Raw genomic sequence first — 19,142 nt, forward strand, 5'->3', positions numbered from 1 at the left:
CCTTTTAACTTTTAAGAGACTGGGCCTTATTCAGTATAAACTGTGCTTGCTTTCACATTATACCTATTAAAATTATAGTATGATGCTGAAATATTAACATGAATTATACAAGTATAACCATTCATAGTTGGACCATTCCATTGTAAAAACCAAATTAAAATCACGATCTTTAGCCTCTTGTTTTCTTTAGGTTAAAATTACTAGTTTTCATTATTTTGTGTGTAAATTGTTCTTTAAGAGGATAACATAAAACTTAAGTCTTGACTTTCTTCCATTAAGTGAGATTAGTGATGGTTGTATAAAGCCACAATATAAATTATTAATTGAACTCCATCTAAAGTCTATTGTTCTTTCTCAGTCACTCAAAATTAAAGATCCTAATTGAAAAACTTAAAATATATTAATTTCAAGTATATGTTTTTTTCATCCTTTCCTATCAATTAATTTTTGGCTGAAAATAAGGTAACTTAAAAAATTATATCAGAGTTACTCATAAAATGGGTTTTCATTTTCAAATTTTCTTATTGCTGATATATCATTTCCAAATCTTTTAATATTGTTAACGTTTGCCATTCTAGTATTGCTTTCTTTAACAAGTTAAAAAAACCCCTAAGTGTAAAAGTCCAAACTTCTTTTTTTCAATATAATATAGCTTATGCCTGATAATTTATTATTTTACATATGACTCTAAATATATGCATCTGTGGGTCCAGGTCTATGCACAAGATTTATAATTTAACTAAATGAACTAAATAATACTGTTTCCATTTTGAATTGAGATGAGTAATGTTACATTTTCTGCATAATGAAACTTCATTGACATCTCTTGAAATTACAGGACAAGTGATTTTGTTAAAATTCTATGGTGACTAAATACTATTAACCCTCTTTAATCATAACAATAAAATATTCCTGCCTTAGTGTCTCTTTTTTACTTGAAAGAGAAACTTTAGAGAATGGTTTCAAGGAGGAGGGGAAGTAGAGCTTAAGTTTCTATTTACCTGTTAGTGAACTGTTTCAACTAAACTAGGTATGATATAGCAGAACTTAGAGTATGTATAACTTTTCTTTCACCTGAAGGAGAAACAAAAGGAGAAAGAAAACTAATTTTCTATATTTTTAGCCAAGTAATAAAAATTTGAGAAGCTTTAATATTTATTTTGTCTCGTGCAATTTTATTTTACATCTGCCGTATATATGCCTGCCACTGTTTCAGAATAAGCACTGTTGTTTATTTGGTGTTCCTTACATGTGGAGCTTTGTCATATAATGATATACTTACTCATTTGTTAGTGCATTTACCTTGTACTTAGGGGCTCTGGATAGAGGGTTGCTGCTGTATTTGCATATTGTCTTTTGTAGTTTTTGCTTTGCAAAAAGTCTCATTCAGTGCCACTGTGAGGGTTAGAATTTTGTGTTAGTTAAGAATTTGGGATCCTCTGCAAAAGTTCTTAACTTGTTGAAGCTTTCAGTTTACCTTGTGCTTTTTGGACTTAAATAACATCAGTGAGTGCTGGACAGTTGGGCATAGGATCTGGGTAGGTAGCCCAATGTGATATACCGTAGGCATGAACTTCTGAATTTTGTTTTCTACCTTAAAAATCCATGTAAATTTTGTTCTATTTCGTAATTCTTGTTTTAATATTTTTAAAACAAGTTCTATGACTTAGAACTTTAGAATAGAATTACCAGTTCTGTGACTAAACTTTTCCTTTCTCCAGAGTCTGAGTAAAATTGGCCTCAAGAAGATGTGCCATCCTCATTCATTCTGACATAGGAGAGTAAACCATAACAGTTAATCTGTAAACAATCTTAATCACAGGTTTGAAATTACTGTTTATACCCCAAATTGGTGATGACTTAAAATGGAAAATAATGTCCCATCCATGCCTATTGCCTGTGCCTAAAGACGTTGGAAGTCTAGAGTTCGTTTGTCAGTCCCTTATCATAGGAAGCTCAGCATTGTGCAGGCTGGAACTGAGTATACAGTGATCTGTCCTCAAAGGTGTGGGCCTAAATCCAGGTAATCTGGGTTTGCCCAGGCAGTCCAGTTTGCTAGCATAGCAAGATCTTGTGGTTTTCTGTAGATTTCCTCTTTTGCTTCTAATGTCAACGATTTCAGTCAGCTCTAGCAGCAGAGCATACACAATACACCATCAGGAGAAACCTAGTAACATCAGACTTTGAATAGCATGGCTTTTAGGATCATTGGTAATAACTATCACTTATTGTGACTTAACTATTGGTCAACCATCAGTGAAAGGCATATTTTGAGAATTTTTTAATCCTCATAAAGTCTATGAAATAGGTACTATTATTACCTCTGTTGATTTAGATAGGTCTTGTAAGTTCCTTAAGATCACACAGCTTTTAGATGTATTGCATGAGGGTTTGCATCCAGGCAGTTTTGGTTCCAGAGCCCATCCTCTTGAGCATAGACTACTGTTTCCCATTGCAAAATGTAACAGGAGCAACTTATGTCTCCTTGTCAATAAAGTTGGGATAGGCCATGAAAATTTAAGGACAGTGACCATTTCAAAGTGCCTTGATAGATCAAGCATTCAGGGAAATTTCATATTAAGATTATCCTGTGATAAGTTCATTTTTCACTATAACTTTTATAATGCAAACAGTGTCTCCATCCCATTATCACCAATATCCTATGAATCTGCATATACATATGTATTTCACTCATAGAAAAGAAATTATCATCTCCAAAGACCCTTTTGCTGAGAATTTGGTGTGATGGGAAGCCATGAGGGGCTTTCAGCAGTCAGGATCTAACATGACCACATTTATGTTCTAAACTGTTGATCTAAGTAGGAAAAATTAACTGCAATATTACTTGACTATAGAAGATAGTCAGCTCTAAATCTTACCATTAAAATCATTTCTTACCTTAGCTCTCTTGTAGATATAAGTGCTTTTCATTACTTAAAAAATTTCCTTGTATATTCCTACAGCATTCAATGTAAATATAAATTAGTATGTTAGCACTAAAAGCTGATGCTTACTGTAACTCAAGACTTATATTAGAAGATGCATTTTTAAATCCTTTTGTTTGCCTCCTCTAAATATCTATCAGTTAGACTCAATTTATTAGAACCTTCCTAAACCCTGACTCTTTAGAGGTTTTCATAAAGTTCAAAGTAGGAGTTTTCATTAATCCTATTTATATATAATAGTCCTATGATCTGGAATTTTATATCCAAAAAAGTGAATGTCTTTGTTCACATCTACGCTTGTTTTCAGGATAAAATTTTTTTGGGGAACCAACAGAACTAGAATGACTCTGATGAAAAGATCAAATTTTCTATCCTCGTCTAGAGCCATTTATAGTTGTCCTTGTATATGTGTTTGATTTTGAGTTTAATGACAATGTTAAATATAAGCAAAATCATAAAAATATGCCCATGTATACTGGATTATGAAGAAGCATGCACAATTCTGTTATTACAGTGTATTAAAAAATTCTATTCCAATGCCCTTACTCTGGCGAGTGGCAGTAAATGTACCAGTTTTCCAATTAAATTGTTCTCCTTTTCTTCCACTATTGCTTTTGTAATAATGTAGTATGGTACAAGAGTGGTCAGATAGTTCATTATTTATATGAAGTTGCTTTCCCACTTATGTGGCTCTAGGAAAGTGGCCAGGACCTTCTGGTTTCTACGTTTTCATTTCAATATTATTAGTCCCTGTTTTACTTACAATTTTACTTTACAAACAATTTTTCATCTCATCCGTATACCAGGAATTCTGTTTTCCTTTTGTGTGTGCTTTCTCCTCTTCATTTCTGGTACTATATGTAGGTTTCCCACCAGTGACCAAGATCAGATCCCTCTATATAAATGAAAATGTATAACCTTTGAAATTATTTTTTCCTTTCTACTAAGAATCTCTCAGTATTTCACTAGTTTTTGTTTAAACAGCACACAAACAGAAATAGTTCAAGATATTTAGCCAATTTAATTTGATGGAGTAGTTCAGATTTTATGTAAATTAATTTAGCATTGTCCTATTCATTATTCATTCACTAATTAGTTATTCATTCAACCAGTATTTATTTCTTGCCTATTATGTGCCAGAAACTGCAAAGTGCTTAGGATATGCAGTGGTTAATGAGACAAGTATGATCCAGCCCTTGGTGTTTGCAATCTAGAAGAGGAGGCAGATATTGAATAAATAATTACTAAATTAAGATGATAAGTGATTTGTTCATACTGATATATGTAGATCTAGTTCATTTTAACTTATAAGAGAGATGAAATGGCATATACCATATGACACCGTTTTTATACACTGATAACAAGACTTTATGAGACAAATATACAACGTAATTAAAGTATAAGAGCATGCACACCAGGCTCCAGTAAAGCTTACCTCTGGGAGGAAGGGGAGTGGACGTAGGGGCAATCGTTAGCTGTATGTTTAACGTTCTATTTCCTTAAAGAATAGGCTGAATTTCTTTAAGCAAGTATGATAATGATAGAAAAGTACAGATTGCTAGCAGAGGGTGTAACAAGAAGACCTCATTTTATCTGGATGAGTAGGTATGGTTGGTTTTCCCTGAAAAGTGGTAAACTTTGAATGAGTTAGAGGAAGGGTGGAGTAGGATTAATAGGATAGTCTGGCTTGAAGGCCCCAGGGCAGGAGGAAGTTTAACACATTTGAGAAGGTGAAAGGACACAAATGTGGTGAAAGAAGAGTGAGGCGAGGTGAATGGAGATTGGCCCTGGATGAGTCTAGAGATAAGATCACATTGTGTAGGGTAGGTCTTCCCATGTTCTAATGTGCATCTGAATTGTTAGTGGGGCCTAATTTTAAAATGCAGATTCCTAGGCCCACCCCCAGAGATTGATTAAAAAGCACCCCAAGTGTTTCTGCTGCGGGTAGTCCTCTGAACACAGTTTGGGAAACATTTATGTAGAATTTTCTATGCCATATTAAGAGTTTTGGACTATTCAAAGTGCACTGGCTTCTAAGAAGGGGAATGACATAATTTGGTTTTTAAACATTGCTCTGTGGAGAACGGATTAGATGGAGACAAATGTTGAAGTTCTGGGCCTGAGATGAGACGTGATGTGTAGAATAGGGCAGTAGAGGTGAGAAAGGTAGGTAGATATGAGATGCGTTTAAGAGATGAAATGGACAGCATTTGGTGATAGTATTTGGTGGACGAAAAAGAATATCAGGTTGACTGTCAGGTTTTTAGTATGAGCAACATACTAAAAAAGCAGGACAGGTGCTGCTGCATTTTGTAAGATGGAGAACACTGGAGAAGCAAACCTTGGGAGTACAGGAAGAAATTAATTTTGGTGGTTCTAATAACTAAGGGTCTGTTTGTAGATATCAGGAGGTTGATTAACAGTGGTCTAGACAAACGGGGTTATTTTTCTAATATAAGAAGTCTGGGGTTGGACAGTCCAGAACTAGTGCCATCAGTAAGGTATGCTTCTGCTCTGAACAACCTTAGTGTGTTGGCATTAGACCTCATGCCTGTCACTTTATACTCACAAGATACCTGTTCCACCTTTAGCTTCACTTGTATGGTGAAAGTGGAAGAAGAAAGGAAAGAGAGATACCTAAATCAGGTAAAAGAAGTCCCCCAGAAACCCATCTGACCCTCACTAGCCAGACTAGCTGCAAGGGAATCCAGGGAAGTATTTTTAATTGGGCATGTCACTACCCCTAGCAAACAGGAATTCTGTTAGTACAGACAGGGTAGGGAATGGATGATGGGTAGGCAATTGGCAGTGTGTGAAAGCTAACTTCTGTTTGACGTGTCTGTATTTGTGAGAGATCCAAGTAAGTAATGTGTCAGATAGAGCCCTAAAACTTAGGAGAGTGGTCTAAACTGGAGATAATTGTGTGAGTGGTCAGCGTGGAAAGAGTGGATTCAAAGCTATGGAGGTGTGTGAGATTGCTCCAGGAGAGTGCAGAATGAAAAGGAACTCCCATTTTAAAAGTAGGATAGAGTATTAGGGCTCCCTCTAGGGAAAAGTGACCAAAAAAGAGAAGTTCACCATAGTGTAGTATCAGAAGTCAAGGAAAGAGTGTTTCAAGAAGTTTGGAGCAGTCAACTATACCAAAGCAGAGAAGTGTTAAGTAAGAGGAAGGGTGTCCTTTTACCTGATCTCTTTCTTAATTTCCTTCTTTTGGTGTTAAAATGTCCTTTTACCAAGTAAGTGATAATAGTAGATAGTAGGATTGTTTTCATTATTTGCACTTGGAAAATAAAAGATTGGTAGCCCATATTGGTAACTTCCTTTTAAGAAAATCGTATTGGCTCTGAGATACAAAGGTCAGAGAATTACTGGAGTAGAGCAGGTTTGGCTGCTGACAGAAACGTCCAGTAAAGGAGAGCTTGAAATAGATGCAAGAGAGAGGAAATGGCCAATAAAGTGAGGTTCCTGGAAAGAGGTGGAGCTCTCAGCAGAAATGGAGGAGTAGGTTTGGTGGGAGGAAGAGCATCTTCTCCAACAGTATAGCACGTTGAGAGGTAGAGGCAGGTCGGTGGGTTTGCAGACATGGGGGGGGGGGGCCGGAATTTGAGGAGGTTGAGGGAGTTTCTGCCCATTGGCCTCCACTGGCCTGAAGCATGTGAAAGGAGGCTTTCTGTTGAGGATGAGTGTGGAGTTGGAGGAGGCTGTGGGGTTTCAGGACATAGACCAGATAGGAAATGTTCTTGAAGAGTCCGGGAAAGAGCTGAGGGGGACATGGCAATGTCAGAATACTCTTGAGCTTGGTAACCATGGATTTATAGTGATGGCAATCTGCTCCCTATGGCTGCATCCTGAATTGGGGTTTAGGAACTGCAGATGATCAGGCAAGGGAGTTTAGAGCATTTACCAGAATGTACTTTTAACAGTAGGCTTTGGAATCTACTTTAGACCCTCCCTACACAGAAGACGTGCTTTTAAGGTTTTTCCCTTTTAGAATTTAGTTCTACTTAAAGAATTCTCAACTAATATAGATCACAATAATAAGTGAGTTCTGTGTGTAATTTTGCCATGTCCATCCTCCTGAATGGAAGATTGAATAAAATATTACTGATAAGAATTATAAATGTTAAAGATATGTGTTAAGCAGTCTCATAGGCCCTCAGAATGGCACTGGACTGATTTTTTTTTTTTACATTTTATATATATATATATATATATATATATATATATATAGTTGTGGGTTTTTTTGAGGAAGATTAGCCCTGTGCTAACATCTGCTGCCAATCCTCTTTTTGCTGAGGAGACTGGCCCTGAGCTAACATCTGTGCCCATCTTCCTCTACTTTATATGTAGGATGCCTGCCACAGCATGGCCTGACAAGTGGTGCGATGTACGCACCCGGGATCTGAACCAGTGAACCCCGGGCCGCTGAAGCGGAACGTGCGCACTTAACCCCTGTGCCACCAGGCCGGCCCCAGGACTGATTTTTTTTTTCTGCCTATTTATATGTATTTTTTTCCTTCAAATATGACATCACTTTATTTTTGAGGGTCTTAAAAACCCCCTATTCTCCAGCAGCTTCTTTCGTATGCTTCTTTTGTATTATATGTCGGAGGAACATGTTGTCATAACTTGAATAGTAATCATGTTAGACTGTCTGTGAAAGTGCTTTGAAAAGTACATAGCTCTAGAGAAACATATTGTTACTGTGCCTGTTCTGTGTTTTGTCCATAAAGCACACGTTGGCCTTTTCATGATAGAACTGTGAAATAAACATTAAAGAATGTGGAGAATTAAGTCTGGCTCTCTGGAGACCAATGAAAATGGGGGTTTCTTTCTGAAATCAAAGCAGTTAGTAAGGCTGTATTGTGGTTGGAAGCACTGCAGAATACTCATGTACACGTGCCCACCTTTCTTGTGGTAGCAGTATTTAGGGCACGCAAGGGAGTGAGAGGTCCTTTAAATTGAAACCATAATTCTGTCTCTAGTGCTGCCAAAACTTTTTTTGCTTCCCAGCAGAAAGAGAACTCATCTCTTTTCAGAGACCTTGTTCATAGTTATTTTTCATTTATACCAGGCAGTGTAAGAATCTTTTGACTCCAGTGGCCCTGACCCTGATTTTGTTTTAAGTAATATATATAAGCATTTGGTGACCCATCTCTTCTCTTCCTGTCTTATTCTTCTTTGCTCCTAGTTTCTTTGACTCTTTTGGGTTTTATGTTTGTGTTTTAGTTGCTTACGACTTGTTGTTTTCGTTAATAATAATTGTGAATAAACATGACATTTGATCATGCCAGAAGTGTTGCACCTTGTCCTCTATCTGTACACACTAATGTAGCGGTAACTAATCTTCATAGAGTTCACAAATACTTTGTTCATGAAAGAGAGGAGGAGAACCAGAAGACAGTGACTATGAGAGTTTGATGGTTGTCAGTGCAGTACAAATACTCTTAGTGGTCTTAGTATTTGTACAAATACTTAGGTATTTGTCCTCTTAGGTATTTGTACTGCCACACGGAAGGTGCACTTTTGTTCTTCAGAGGAATGGTTGCCTTTGCTCATTTCTGTTTTTCTCCTACTTGCTGCTTACCTCCTAATTAGGAGTGCTGTTTGTCAGACCACACAAAGATAGACTGTTAGCTACTTTTGTACTTGGAGCTAAAAGGAGGGTTGCTTATGAGCCTATTGGTATCTTTTTAGACCATTCATTTGGCATTTACCGGAATAATATGAGCCACTGAGATAAGTTGTTTATTGGCTGCCAATGCTGTAGCAGTCCTATTTGCTCTATTCACATTAACTCAAAACTCACATTTCATTTTTAGAGACTTAAATGCAAAGAATGAAGATATCTTTAACATTTTTCCTTTTGTGGCATTGATATGCCAAATTGAGTGATTTGTTTCGTTATTTTCTCTTCAATTAAAAAATTTGGTTAGCACCTCAATAGAAAATTAGTATCTCTGATTTCCTTATAAGTTGTTTCTTAGTTGCTATTTCCTGATTTCCCATCACAGCATATTTTAGTCTTGGTTTTGTATTGGTGGGGAACTCTCATCTCAGGTTTTGTTAGGAAATCTCTTGGCCCAGGAGGCCCAGTAGATAGCGAGAAGTGGTTGACAATGAGCTCTGACCCTGGAGTCAGGCAGACTGGGCTTCAGTCCTCTGCCACTTACCAGCATTATTACCTTGCTCGAGTTTATTTAAATGTGCTAGCCTTCAGTTTCCTATTTGAATAATAGCAGCAGGGATAATAATACTTAAAACACTTAGCCCAGGGAGAGTTAGGTGCTTCATATTAGCTATTTTGTTGTAAATAATATATAATCCTAATTTTTTTGTTTTGATGGGTTGTCAGATTTCTTTGATATAATTATGACTTTCTAGTTTAAGAATAAGTAAAGTTATTTCAGATTAATCTCTTCATTGAGAAATTTTGAAAATGGTGTGCTTAAGGGAGTTTATTACTTAGCTAATCAAGAGTGGAATGCCATGTCTGGAGCTGCCGTTGAAGCTGTATTTTGTGAGTGAAATTTCTATACAGTCCGGACTACGTAACATTTGGTCGACGACAGACCATATATACCACAGTGTCCTATAAGATTAGTACCATAGAGCCTAGGTGTTTAGCAGGCTGTACCATCTAGCTTTGTGTGAGTACACTGTGATGTTCACACAACATTGAAATCACCTAATAACGCATTTCTCAGAAACACATCCCCATCATTAAGTGACGCATGACCTCTCCTTTAGAGTAAAATTTACTGTTTGATTTATTCCTCTCTATTAGAATTACTATATGAGAACATCCTGCATTTGTGTAAAAATTTGGAAACGTGGTCGTGAAATTGCTGTACTGTTATTCCCATAAAGGATTTTCTCTAATCCTCTGATCATGTCAGTTTGGATTAGTTTTGTCTATATATAGTATATTAATAATTGAGTCTGAATAAGTCACTGGAAAGCTTAGGTACATGTGGCCTTATACTCATCTTAGGCTGTCTAATCATAAATGTACTATAATTTTGTTTTACATAGCCATACAAATATTAAATAAGCTCAGTAGTGAGGGAAAGAGGAAATATCTTTGATCACATACACATTGAACAGGTTTATATTTCTACCTTTGTTGGCAAGCGATCAATTTACATTTGCTGGCAACTTAAATTTTTCTTTAGCTATACTATAATGGGTTTGTATTTTTTAACCTGAACTTAAGAAAAACATTATGAAGGAAGGCTGAAAACTTCTATTCATTTAAAGGCTGTAAAAGGCCAAGTTGGATTGAAGCTTTTAAAACAAAATTGGATCTGGAGTGATGATGGTTTATTTAGCAGATGAAGAGGAGTATCCATTCCACAGCCACAGATACTCCCTGAGCTGGAAACAAGAGAGCAGCTCATGTCAGACTGGAGGTGGTAGGAACAGAAGGATGCTTTTTCAGTTGCCTGCGTTTTTTTTCCATTAAAACCTTTCCAAAAGGGCTGAATTAGTCTTTGTATTAAGGCAGAAACTAATGATAAAAAACAAGGGAGACCACAGTTTTGCAGCTGGTGATAGAGTTGGAAATAAAATACTTTGAGTAAAGTGTAAAGCCAGTGAGTCAATCTTCCCTCCCCTGTCCGCCCCCTCCCTCTTTGTCTTTCTCCTCCTCTCCCTTCTCTGCTCCTTCCCTCCCAGCCTCCCTTCCTTCCTTCTGATATTTAGCACATGACCTTCATGGATTACAGCTAAATTGCTATTTAATCGTTTGGTTTCCTTCTATCCTTTGGATCACAGTCTGAGATCTATTAAGGACTCGCGTCATCATGGTCTAGTTGTACAGAATTGGGAATGTATCCCAGCTACATGACTAATTCATATGTAATGACCTTGAGCCAAGGCCCTTAACCTCAGTGATAGTAATCAATAAAACATACCTATCCATTTTACAATCAGCCTGTCAGAGATGTTTAAAAACAACTATAACTTTCTAAAATGTTGAGTTTTCCAGGTGACTCACTATATAAATACAAAGTGATACGAAATGTAATTCTAATAAGTGCTACTTGTATATAGAATTAGGGCATTTGGGAGTAGGAGACAAAAGTCACACAATTCAGGTTTTAAACAGGCTCAAAATCTCCAGATGAACAGGAGAATGATGGGATTGGAGGGCTAGGAATGTCATATTTTAGACTTGTAAAATTGATAGAATCTCCACCTGCTTCTAGCTGTTTTGGAAAAAAGTGAGATTTTGATAGGCCAAGCATGCCAGTGTTAAATGAACTCATGTGAACTGTAACATTTTTGTCCTCCTGTTGTCATGACTTTGTACAAATAAACTAAGATAGGGTTGTCTGGTTCTGGCAGGTTCTGACAAAGAGATGCGATAAGGAAAATGTAGTGGTATGGAAAATCTGCAGTGTGAAAGGAAAACTGTTAACATTTAATTTATAAACTTTTGGTGGCTGCCTGCCCAAGTGAAGTTTCTCTTTACTATGGGGAGGCATGCATTAAACATCAGAGCCCTTAATTTATATAGGCTCCTGTTCTGGTGTGTATGCTCTGTTTTTCTGTCCTGAGGAATGATTCATCAAAACACAGGTTCCATGCCTCTGGCAGTTTCTATTAACTCCTTGTTTTCTGGACCTTGGCCTTCTCGACTAGTATTTTAAAATTAACATAAGTATCCATTGGGGAGGTGGGGGAATGAGCCTTGATTCACGGTTAGCACACCTACAGCCTTTGCAAGATGCGGCTTGGAGTTGGTGGAGGAGTCATCTGATAGGAGCAGCCTCCTCCTTCAGTTTGGTTTGCCCTGGTAGTCATTCCGGAATTTGTGTCAGTTCAGTTGGAAGTGTTTGTGGAACTCTTTCACAGACCAGGAAGTGGACTGTCCCTTAATGAAGTAACACTCCCTCTGCTGTCTCAAAACTATCAAACCATTCCATCTTCTCTCTTGGCATTCTACCCATAGGTGGTTTCTTGATTTATGCGGACCTTAAAAATATAGGTGGCGATTTGCTAGAGTAAAGAGGCATTTGTGGTTTTAATTTTAATTGGTACCTGTGTGTGTGCTGCCTCCTAGCGTTTTTCTGTCTTGGAGCGAATGACACTCATTTTGCAGTCTAGCTCCTATCTTCTGATTTGGACTAAATTCAGCCCAGCAGCTAGCCTTTCATTTTCATGAGAAGAATACCTAGCTTTCATGTTATTCTTTAATAATTTTTTTTAAGGTAAGCTAATATTTTCCCCCCAATTACTCACAAAGCTTTTCTACATTAAAGTTTTTAAATTTATTCTCATTTTATATTTATCTTTCTGAGCTGAAGCATGCTTGTGAACAAAGTATTAGTATACTCTGAATAAACTGCTTTTATTCTAAAACCCGTCTTTCTTGGGCCTTTTAAATAAGAAATGTCCTTTGAGAACTTTGGAAATAGTGAATTAAGTGACTAAGTGACACACACTATAATATCTCTTCAGACTAGCTTCAAACTAGTCTAAATTCAGAATTTTAAAAAGGGACGTAGTTCATGCACGCAGTCACTGAAATAGGTCAAGGATGTATCGCTTAAGACTAATATACTTTAAAGAATAAGAACTATGGGTAGTTAATATATGAATGGTGTGCACATCAGAATTCTGGATTTCCCTTGAGTAGTGAGGGAGATAAAATACACAAGTAACTATACCATGTATAATAGTGCCACAGTGAGGCAAAGGTAGGGGAAAGAGAGGACTTCTGACTTAAGAGATTGGAGCAGAGCTCACAGAAGAGGGCTTAAGAATAAGATGGCAGTGAGAAACGGATGGAGAAAAGATGGTTTCAGGGACTAAAAGATGGTTTCAGTGGCTTCCTAGGCGCAGCAGGTACATTCGGGGTTCTAGCGGGAGAGAACCTTTCTAATCGCTGAGTCCTTGGCACATGCTGTGGCAAAGCACTAGCTGTGCAACTGGCAGCAGCCACGTGGATAAGGAAGGCTGGACGGGATGCCTGGGGAGAGTGGAGGGAGGGGCTTTCAAAGGCTTTCAGGCTAGCCGCTGAGGGAAGGGGAGGCTTTGATAGGAATCTAGCTCTTCCCCAAAGGAGAGAAGGGAGCACAGAGAAAACAAAAACAAGGCCAGTAAGTAAGACCAGTTTTGCTCTGTTGAGGTTGAGAGAAAAATAAATTAGGCAGACTGAAGAATCTTGAATGAAAGGCTAAAGAATTTAGATTTTATCAGGAATATCTGTGGGGTCTTTTGACACTCCCTTACTGAGAAACCTGTACTGATCAGAGCAGTGTTTTGAGAAAATGATTAGAAGTATGTGGAAAAGTTTTGGAGGGTGGAAGGAGGACTGGAAGCAGAGGCACCAGTTAGGAGGGTTGAATAAATTTGGTGATGATATTTGCAGATGTAAAAGTTGAGGGAGGTAGGAGAATTAATAATGATGACAATTTAATCCCCAAATAGTAGTAACAAATTGAGTATTTGATGCTTTGGAAGACAACATTCATTTAGTCAGTCAACACATTTCTTTTTATTGAGATATAATTGGCATACAACATTATATGTTTGTGTGTAACGTGATTTGAGTCAACACATATTTAATAAGCACTTAGGATGTGTGGTAGTCACTGGGGTTCTAGTGGGGAAGAGAAAAGATGAGGCCTGTGGCCACATGGAGCTTACATTTAATGGGGGAAAGAGACAAGAAACAAGTGTGTATGTATCTGTCTGTCTGTCTGCATATATGGTGTCAGATAATGATAAGTGCTCTGAAGAGAAAAAACGAGATAAGAGATAAGGAGTGATGAAAACCAGGGCAGTGTTTTCTAGTCTGTGAGATCCCGTTTGAGCAGAGGCCTGACTGAGGTGAGAGGGAGCCTCTTCACTCCCTGGAAAGGAACCTCTCTGGCAGCAGCACAGCACGCGGAGGCCCTGAGTGCCCGAAGACCAGCAAGGAGGCCATCCGGCTGGAGTGGAGCTGCGAGGGGCAGAGTGGCAGGGAATGAGACGCACATGTAACCAGGGAGAAGAGCAGTTAGTGTCCCAAAGCCATGGTAAAGAGTTTGAAGTTTATTCTAGGTATGATGGGAGAGCCACGGTCTGTGTTTTCAGAAGATCCCTGTAGCAGCAGAGTTGAACAAGAGGAATAGTTAGGAGGCTGTGGAGGCCTCCAGGTGAGAGAAGGCAGTGTCTCAGAGCCAAGGGCCATAGTCATGGAGGTAGTGAGAAGTGGTGGGATTCCAAATCTGTTTTGGGGTAGAGGATTTGTTGGTGAGCTAGATGTGGTTGAGAGAGAAATAGAATCAAGGAATACCCCCCCAGGGTCTATATGGTGGGTTTGTGTGAATTAGAAAAAGCTAGTTCTGCCTCTTGGCATAAGCAGACCCTCTCAGCACGTTTGTGTGAAGAAGGCTCCCTTCCTCCCATCAGATGGACCTGAGTGCTGGACACCACCGCCGGGTGAGAGGAGAGGAGAATAGGCTAGGTACCCCGACTTGGCCAGGCATCCTTGTGGAGAGGACTCGACCTGTGCAATCCAATGCAGCAGCCCTGGATGACGACTGCGTTTTTGGCCTGAGCAACTGGATGAACAGTAGTGTCATCTCCAAATGAAGGAGACTGGAAGAGGTGCAAACTGGGGGTGCAGGAAGGCAGTGGAAATCAAGTTCTACTTTGGGTACGATAAGTCTGAGATGCCAATTAAACATCCTAGAGGCAATGCCAAGTAGGCAGATGGATATGAACTTTGGAGCCCAGTGGGGCATCATCAGGGCTGCTGAGAGATTTGCTACTTTTGAGTTTGAAATGACAGCATGACAAGCAAGTGGAGCTGCAGAGTTAGCGTTTAGGAACAAAGATTTAGATTAAAGTTGTACATTGGGAAGTCATTCTGCACAGAGGAATGTATGCAACCTTTGAGGGAAATTATGTTGCAAAACAGGAAGGCTGGAGACTGCCTTTGGAATATTATTATGCAGTGGAAGGTAAAAATGACTCTGCCAAGCACCAAATGGGAGGAAGATGCAGGTAATGCAGCATGATGGAAAACGAGTGAGGGCATAGAGCATGTTGGAGAGATCAGAAAGAATCAGGGCTTAGCAAGGCTGCTGGAGCTTTTGAGGATGCTATTTAGAGAGAACAGTGGGTGTGAAGGTAATCTGCAGGGAATTAAAAATATGAGCTACTTTCAGAAAATATGCACTGAAAGAGGGTAACATAGGGTTACATGTTGGTTGTTCAAAATAGGATGAAGTGTGTCTGTATTAAGGCAGGATAAGGGAAGCTGTGAAGGAGGAAACGTTGAAGGTGCTAGAAACAAAGAGGATCTGGAGGATAGGTGTTTGAAGGAACAGGTGGAGAAGTTACTCTCAGAAATGAGGAAGGATAGATACTTTTTGTTCTGAGGCTTGGAGAGAAGGAAGAGAAAATAGGTTTTAGAAGCAGGAATTTTGCATAAGAGAGGAGAGAAAGGTGGGAAGAGTTTGTTTCTTAGTAAAGTTGTGGTCAGAGTCAGCTGTTTTAGGTGACAAGGCCTGAAGAAAGTGTGAAAGGGAACCAGTAAGAAAAAAAATTGTTGAACAGTGATGAGAGACCATTTGGAAATACAGAGAATAATTTGTAACAGTCCATCAGTGTTTTCCTATGGACCCAAGAGCACAAGAGGAATTGAGGATTCCAGACTGATCCAAATAAAAAGGAAAGAAGTTAAGGGCACCTGGAACAATGGTTCGTAACCCAGAAGAGTGCATACAAAATCACCTGGAGACCTTTTTCAAAAAACTGTTTTCCTTAAAATGTATCAAATTGAGGTATGGGAATAGGATGACTAGAAATGGGGGAAGAGAGGCTTATATATACTTTTAGAACATTCTGGGTGATTCTGTTAAGTTTACCCCCACCCCCTCACTAGAGAAAACTGTTCTGACCTTAGGGTTAGCAGGAGATTGACAACAGAGTATATGCTGGCTAGGAGCAGCAAAGGGTAGCTGGAAGGGAAGCTAATGGGCTGAAGGAATGAGTAAGGTTTTCTGGAGTGACATCAACAATAATAGTAAGGAGTAGTAAGATTTTGGGGGTGTGCTCAGCTGGTTAGACAGGGACAGGTTCCTGTACTGCAGAACTTTACAGAGCCTTTCGTATGCTCATGAACCTCCAAGAAGGGAATTTAGTATTTTAAGAACATATCTGACCACCGGACACTTTTTTTCATGGAGCATTTGTGGACTATTTTTTGCCGACCACATTTTGAAAATACTGAATGCAACGGTTAATTCCAGTTCAATTTAAAAGTTCACAGGTGTGGAAACGGGAAGCCACAGTGGAAAGGGGGAACGTCCAGTTTAAGATCTTGAAAGCACAGCAAACAGGGCTGTGGCTTTGTTCCTGGATAGCTGGGTTCCTTACTCTCCATCCCTCCACTGAAACTTCTGTTTTCTACTATTGAGTCCAAATCAGTTGGATCATCAATGTGAAAGTTGAAGTTGCAAAGTATGAGACAAAAGTGGGGACTTAAGGATTATTTACAAGCAGTGTATGATCAATAGTTCAGTTTCTCAAAAAAAAGGGTTGGATGAAGTCTTTATGAAAACAGACCAAAATCCCATGGCCTTTAGTGTAAGTAGCCTTATCTTTAATTATAAGGATAAGAAAGTGGCTAATTGTCAAAAGAAGACACACTTTGAAGTCTTGGAGCATTTGACAGCAGTGACTCAATATTTGGGGAGTTTCCCCAGCTTTTGAGCAGGGGCAGTGTCTTCGGCTCTAAGAATGCCCCAGATTGTACTGCCTGAGCATTGAACTGAAGACTCTCTTCCCGGTGAAATATAGTCGTATTCTTAAGTTTAAGATGATTAATACTGAATGTTGTCTCTTAAGATTTCCAGAGAAGCCAGTGATTGGTGATTGCTGAGGACAGTGATTGCTGGCAGGGATTAGACATTTAAATAGCGTGATTTTAGTTTTTAAGAATGATGTACTGTGAGTTTCACCAGCATACAAGTCAGCTTGCAGAGCTGAGACATGCCAAATGAGAAAGGTCATAAACAATTCTCAGCTGCCCCCACTGTGTGTTTCACAGGTCACAAGTTTCCATTCTTTCGTGCCAGTTGATATCATCACTCCATTCCTTCCCTTATGTGTCCTATCTTTATTATTGAATTTTCTCTCATAATCCTCTATTAAAAAAGAATTATTACACACGTGCATTCTCTTTGGTTACGGAAGTGTACTTGTGATAACTTTTGTGTGTGACCCAGCTGAAGTATTCAAAGCACATGGAAAGCACTTACTGCTGACAGTTGTACATTCTATGTATTTATTTTCCCCTGCAGATGCCTGAACTTTCTTTTCTTCACAGGTAAAGTCAGTGATAAACCTTTTGTTTGCTGCGTACACTGGAGATGTGTCTGCACTTCGAAGGTAGGTTAACAGGGTGGATGAGCATTTGGTTTGCAGATGTTTATGAAGTTGCTTCTGGGCAAACAGCCATTTTAAGGCTAAAGTCTCATTTCCATTTCCCTCTAATAAAAATGACCCAAGCAAATTTCTATTAAATCCCCACTGCGTTAGGCTTGCCGTGCAGTCTGGTCCTTTTCTACCTCCTATGAAAGCCCAGACGTCTGTTTTCTCAAGTGGTAACTTCCTGCTAGTCTAGCTGATGAGTATTAGTGTTTTACTGGAATTGAGCAATGCCTTCTCAGTCCCCATCTACCCTCCACTCCCCATCTTTGGAGGTAACGGGAGCAGGCAAATAGGGGCATTTGGCATTCTGCAGATCACCAGGGTTAGAAAGGCCACATAGTGCTGTATTCTTAACAGAAGGTCTCTTGTATAGTTGCAGCTGAACTTTAAGGTGGAAAAATGTCTGTGCTTAATTTCCACCTGTTTTAAAGTCTGCTTAGAACTTGCATCAACGATACTGTATTATAAACTTCAAAGTGGCTAAGAGACTAGATCTTAATTGTTCTCACCACAAAAAAAGAAATGATAATTCTGCAATGTGATAGAGATGTTAGCTAACACTGGTGATCCTATTGCAATACACAAATGTATTAAATCAACACCTTGTACATCTTAAACTTACACAGTGTCATATGTCCATCATATCTCAATTTAAAAATGTGCACTTTAAAAACATTTTTTAACATAAAGTCTGATTAGTACTTGTAAACTGTAGACTGTAAAATATTAAACAATGGAGGTCTTAGTGAAAATATTTAACTGTAGGATAGATATCAGTTTCTTGCCCTTCTGAGGCACAAATTTTGGTATAGTTGTGCCACTCTTCTTGAATTTTGAACAAAATGTAATGAAGCTTAATTCTGTGAGAGGTGGTGAACGTCTCCTCTTACCCAAAGGGCCAAGCTCAGGAAGAGAGGTGAATGGCATTTATCTGGGACGCCTGTGGCGGGTGAACTGAGAGTCAAGTTTCCATGAGTGAGCCTGGTGGAAGGATGGCCCCTGTCTCATAGGACCTTAGATTGGACTGATGGAGTAACTGTTACAAGTGTGAATTAAACTTTGCATATAATGAATAGCTATGCTTACAAATTTTCAGATTTGCTTTGTCAGCCATGGATATGGAACAGCGAGACTATGATTCTAGAACAGCACTCCACGTAGCTGCCGCAGAGGGTAATATATACACCACTCATCTTTTTTTTTTCCCCAGACTAATTTCTAATCAATACTAAAATCTGCTTGTTTTGTTTTGGATATAGGTCATGTTGAAGTTGTTAAATTTTTGCTGGAAGCCTGCAAAGTAAATCCTTTCCCGAAAGACAGGTGAGCATGAGTGTTACCTTCTAACATGTAATTGGGAGGTCGGTATTTTATTACACAGGGCTATCATATTCAAGTGATGGCCTGTTCAAATCCATTCCATGTATGTTGGAGACACTCCTGAACTTGCTATGATGTCTTATAAAGGCGACACACAAAACCTTATTTCTGCTAGGGAGATCATTCTCTCTCCCATATCTTGTTTCTTATCTAAGAATGGTCTCTCATGTAGAATTTCTCAGGTTAGTCTGAAGGTTAGTCAATACACAGTATGAAGAAAACAATTCTTTGTGTTTGGAAAGAGAAAATAGGAATTTTGTCCTTAGGAGGCTTTTTACACAGGGTAGACAAGATAAACATTTAGAGAAGCATTTTAAAACTGGTAAGAAAATTAGTGTTACAGAACTCCAAAATGAATATATTGGAGTTTGTTGAAATTTCTGG

General features: G+C 38.7%; 1 protein-coding gene across 3 annotated transcripts in view; it reads left to right on the top strand.

Moving 5' to 3' along the window:
- Nucleotides 1-19,142, top strand: part of GLS (glutaminase) — a 79,980-nt gene that overhangs the window by 55,922 nt on the left and 4,916 nt on the right. For all 3 annotated transcript variants that reach the window (XM_044768542.2, XM_070508259.1, XM_070508261.1), the window contains 3 exons: nt 17,275-17,336; nt 18,475-18,551; nt 18,638-18,701. In XM_044768542.2, coding sequence (XP_044624477.1) covers nt 17,275-17,336; nt 18,475-18,551; nt 18,638-18,701 — 203 coding nt within the window. The remainder of the gene's footprint in view (nt 1-17,274; nt 17,337-18,474; nt 18,552-18,637; nt 18,702-19,142) is intronic.

Source organism: Equus asinus, chromosome 4 (genome assembly GCF_041296235.1).
Source record: "Equus asinus isolate D_3611 breed Donkey chromosome 4, EquAss-T2T_v2, whole genome shotgun sequence".
Lineage (NCBI taxonomy): Eukaryota > Metazoa > Chordata > Mammalia > Perissodactyla > Equidae > Equus > Equus asinus.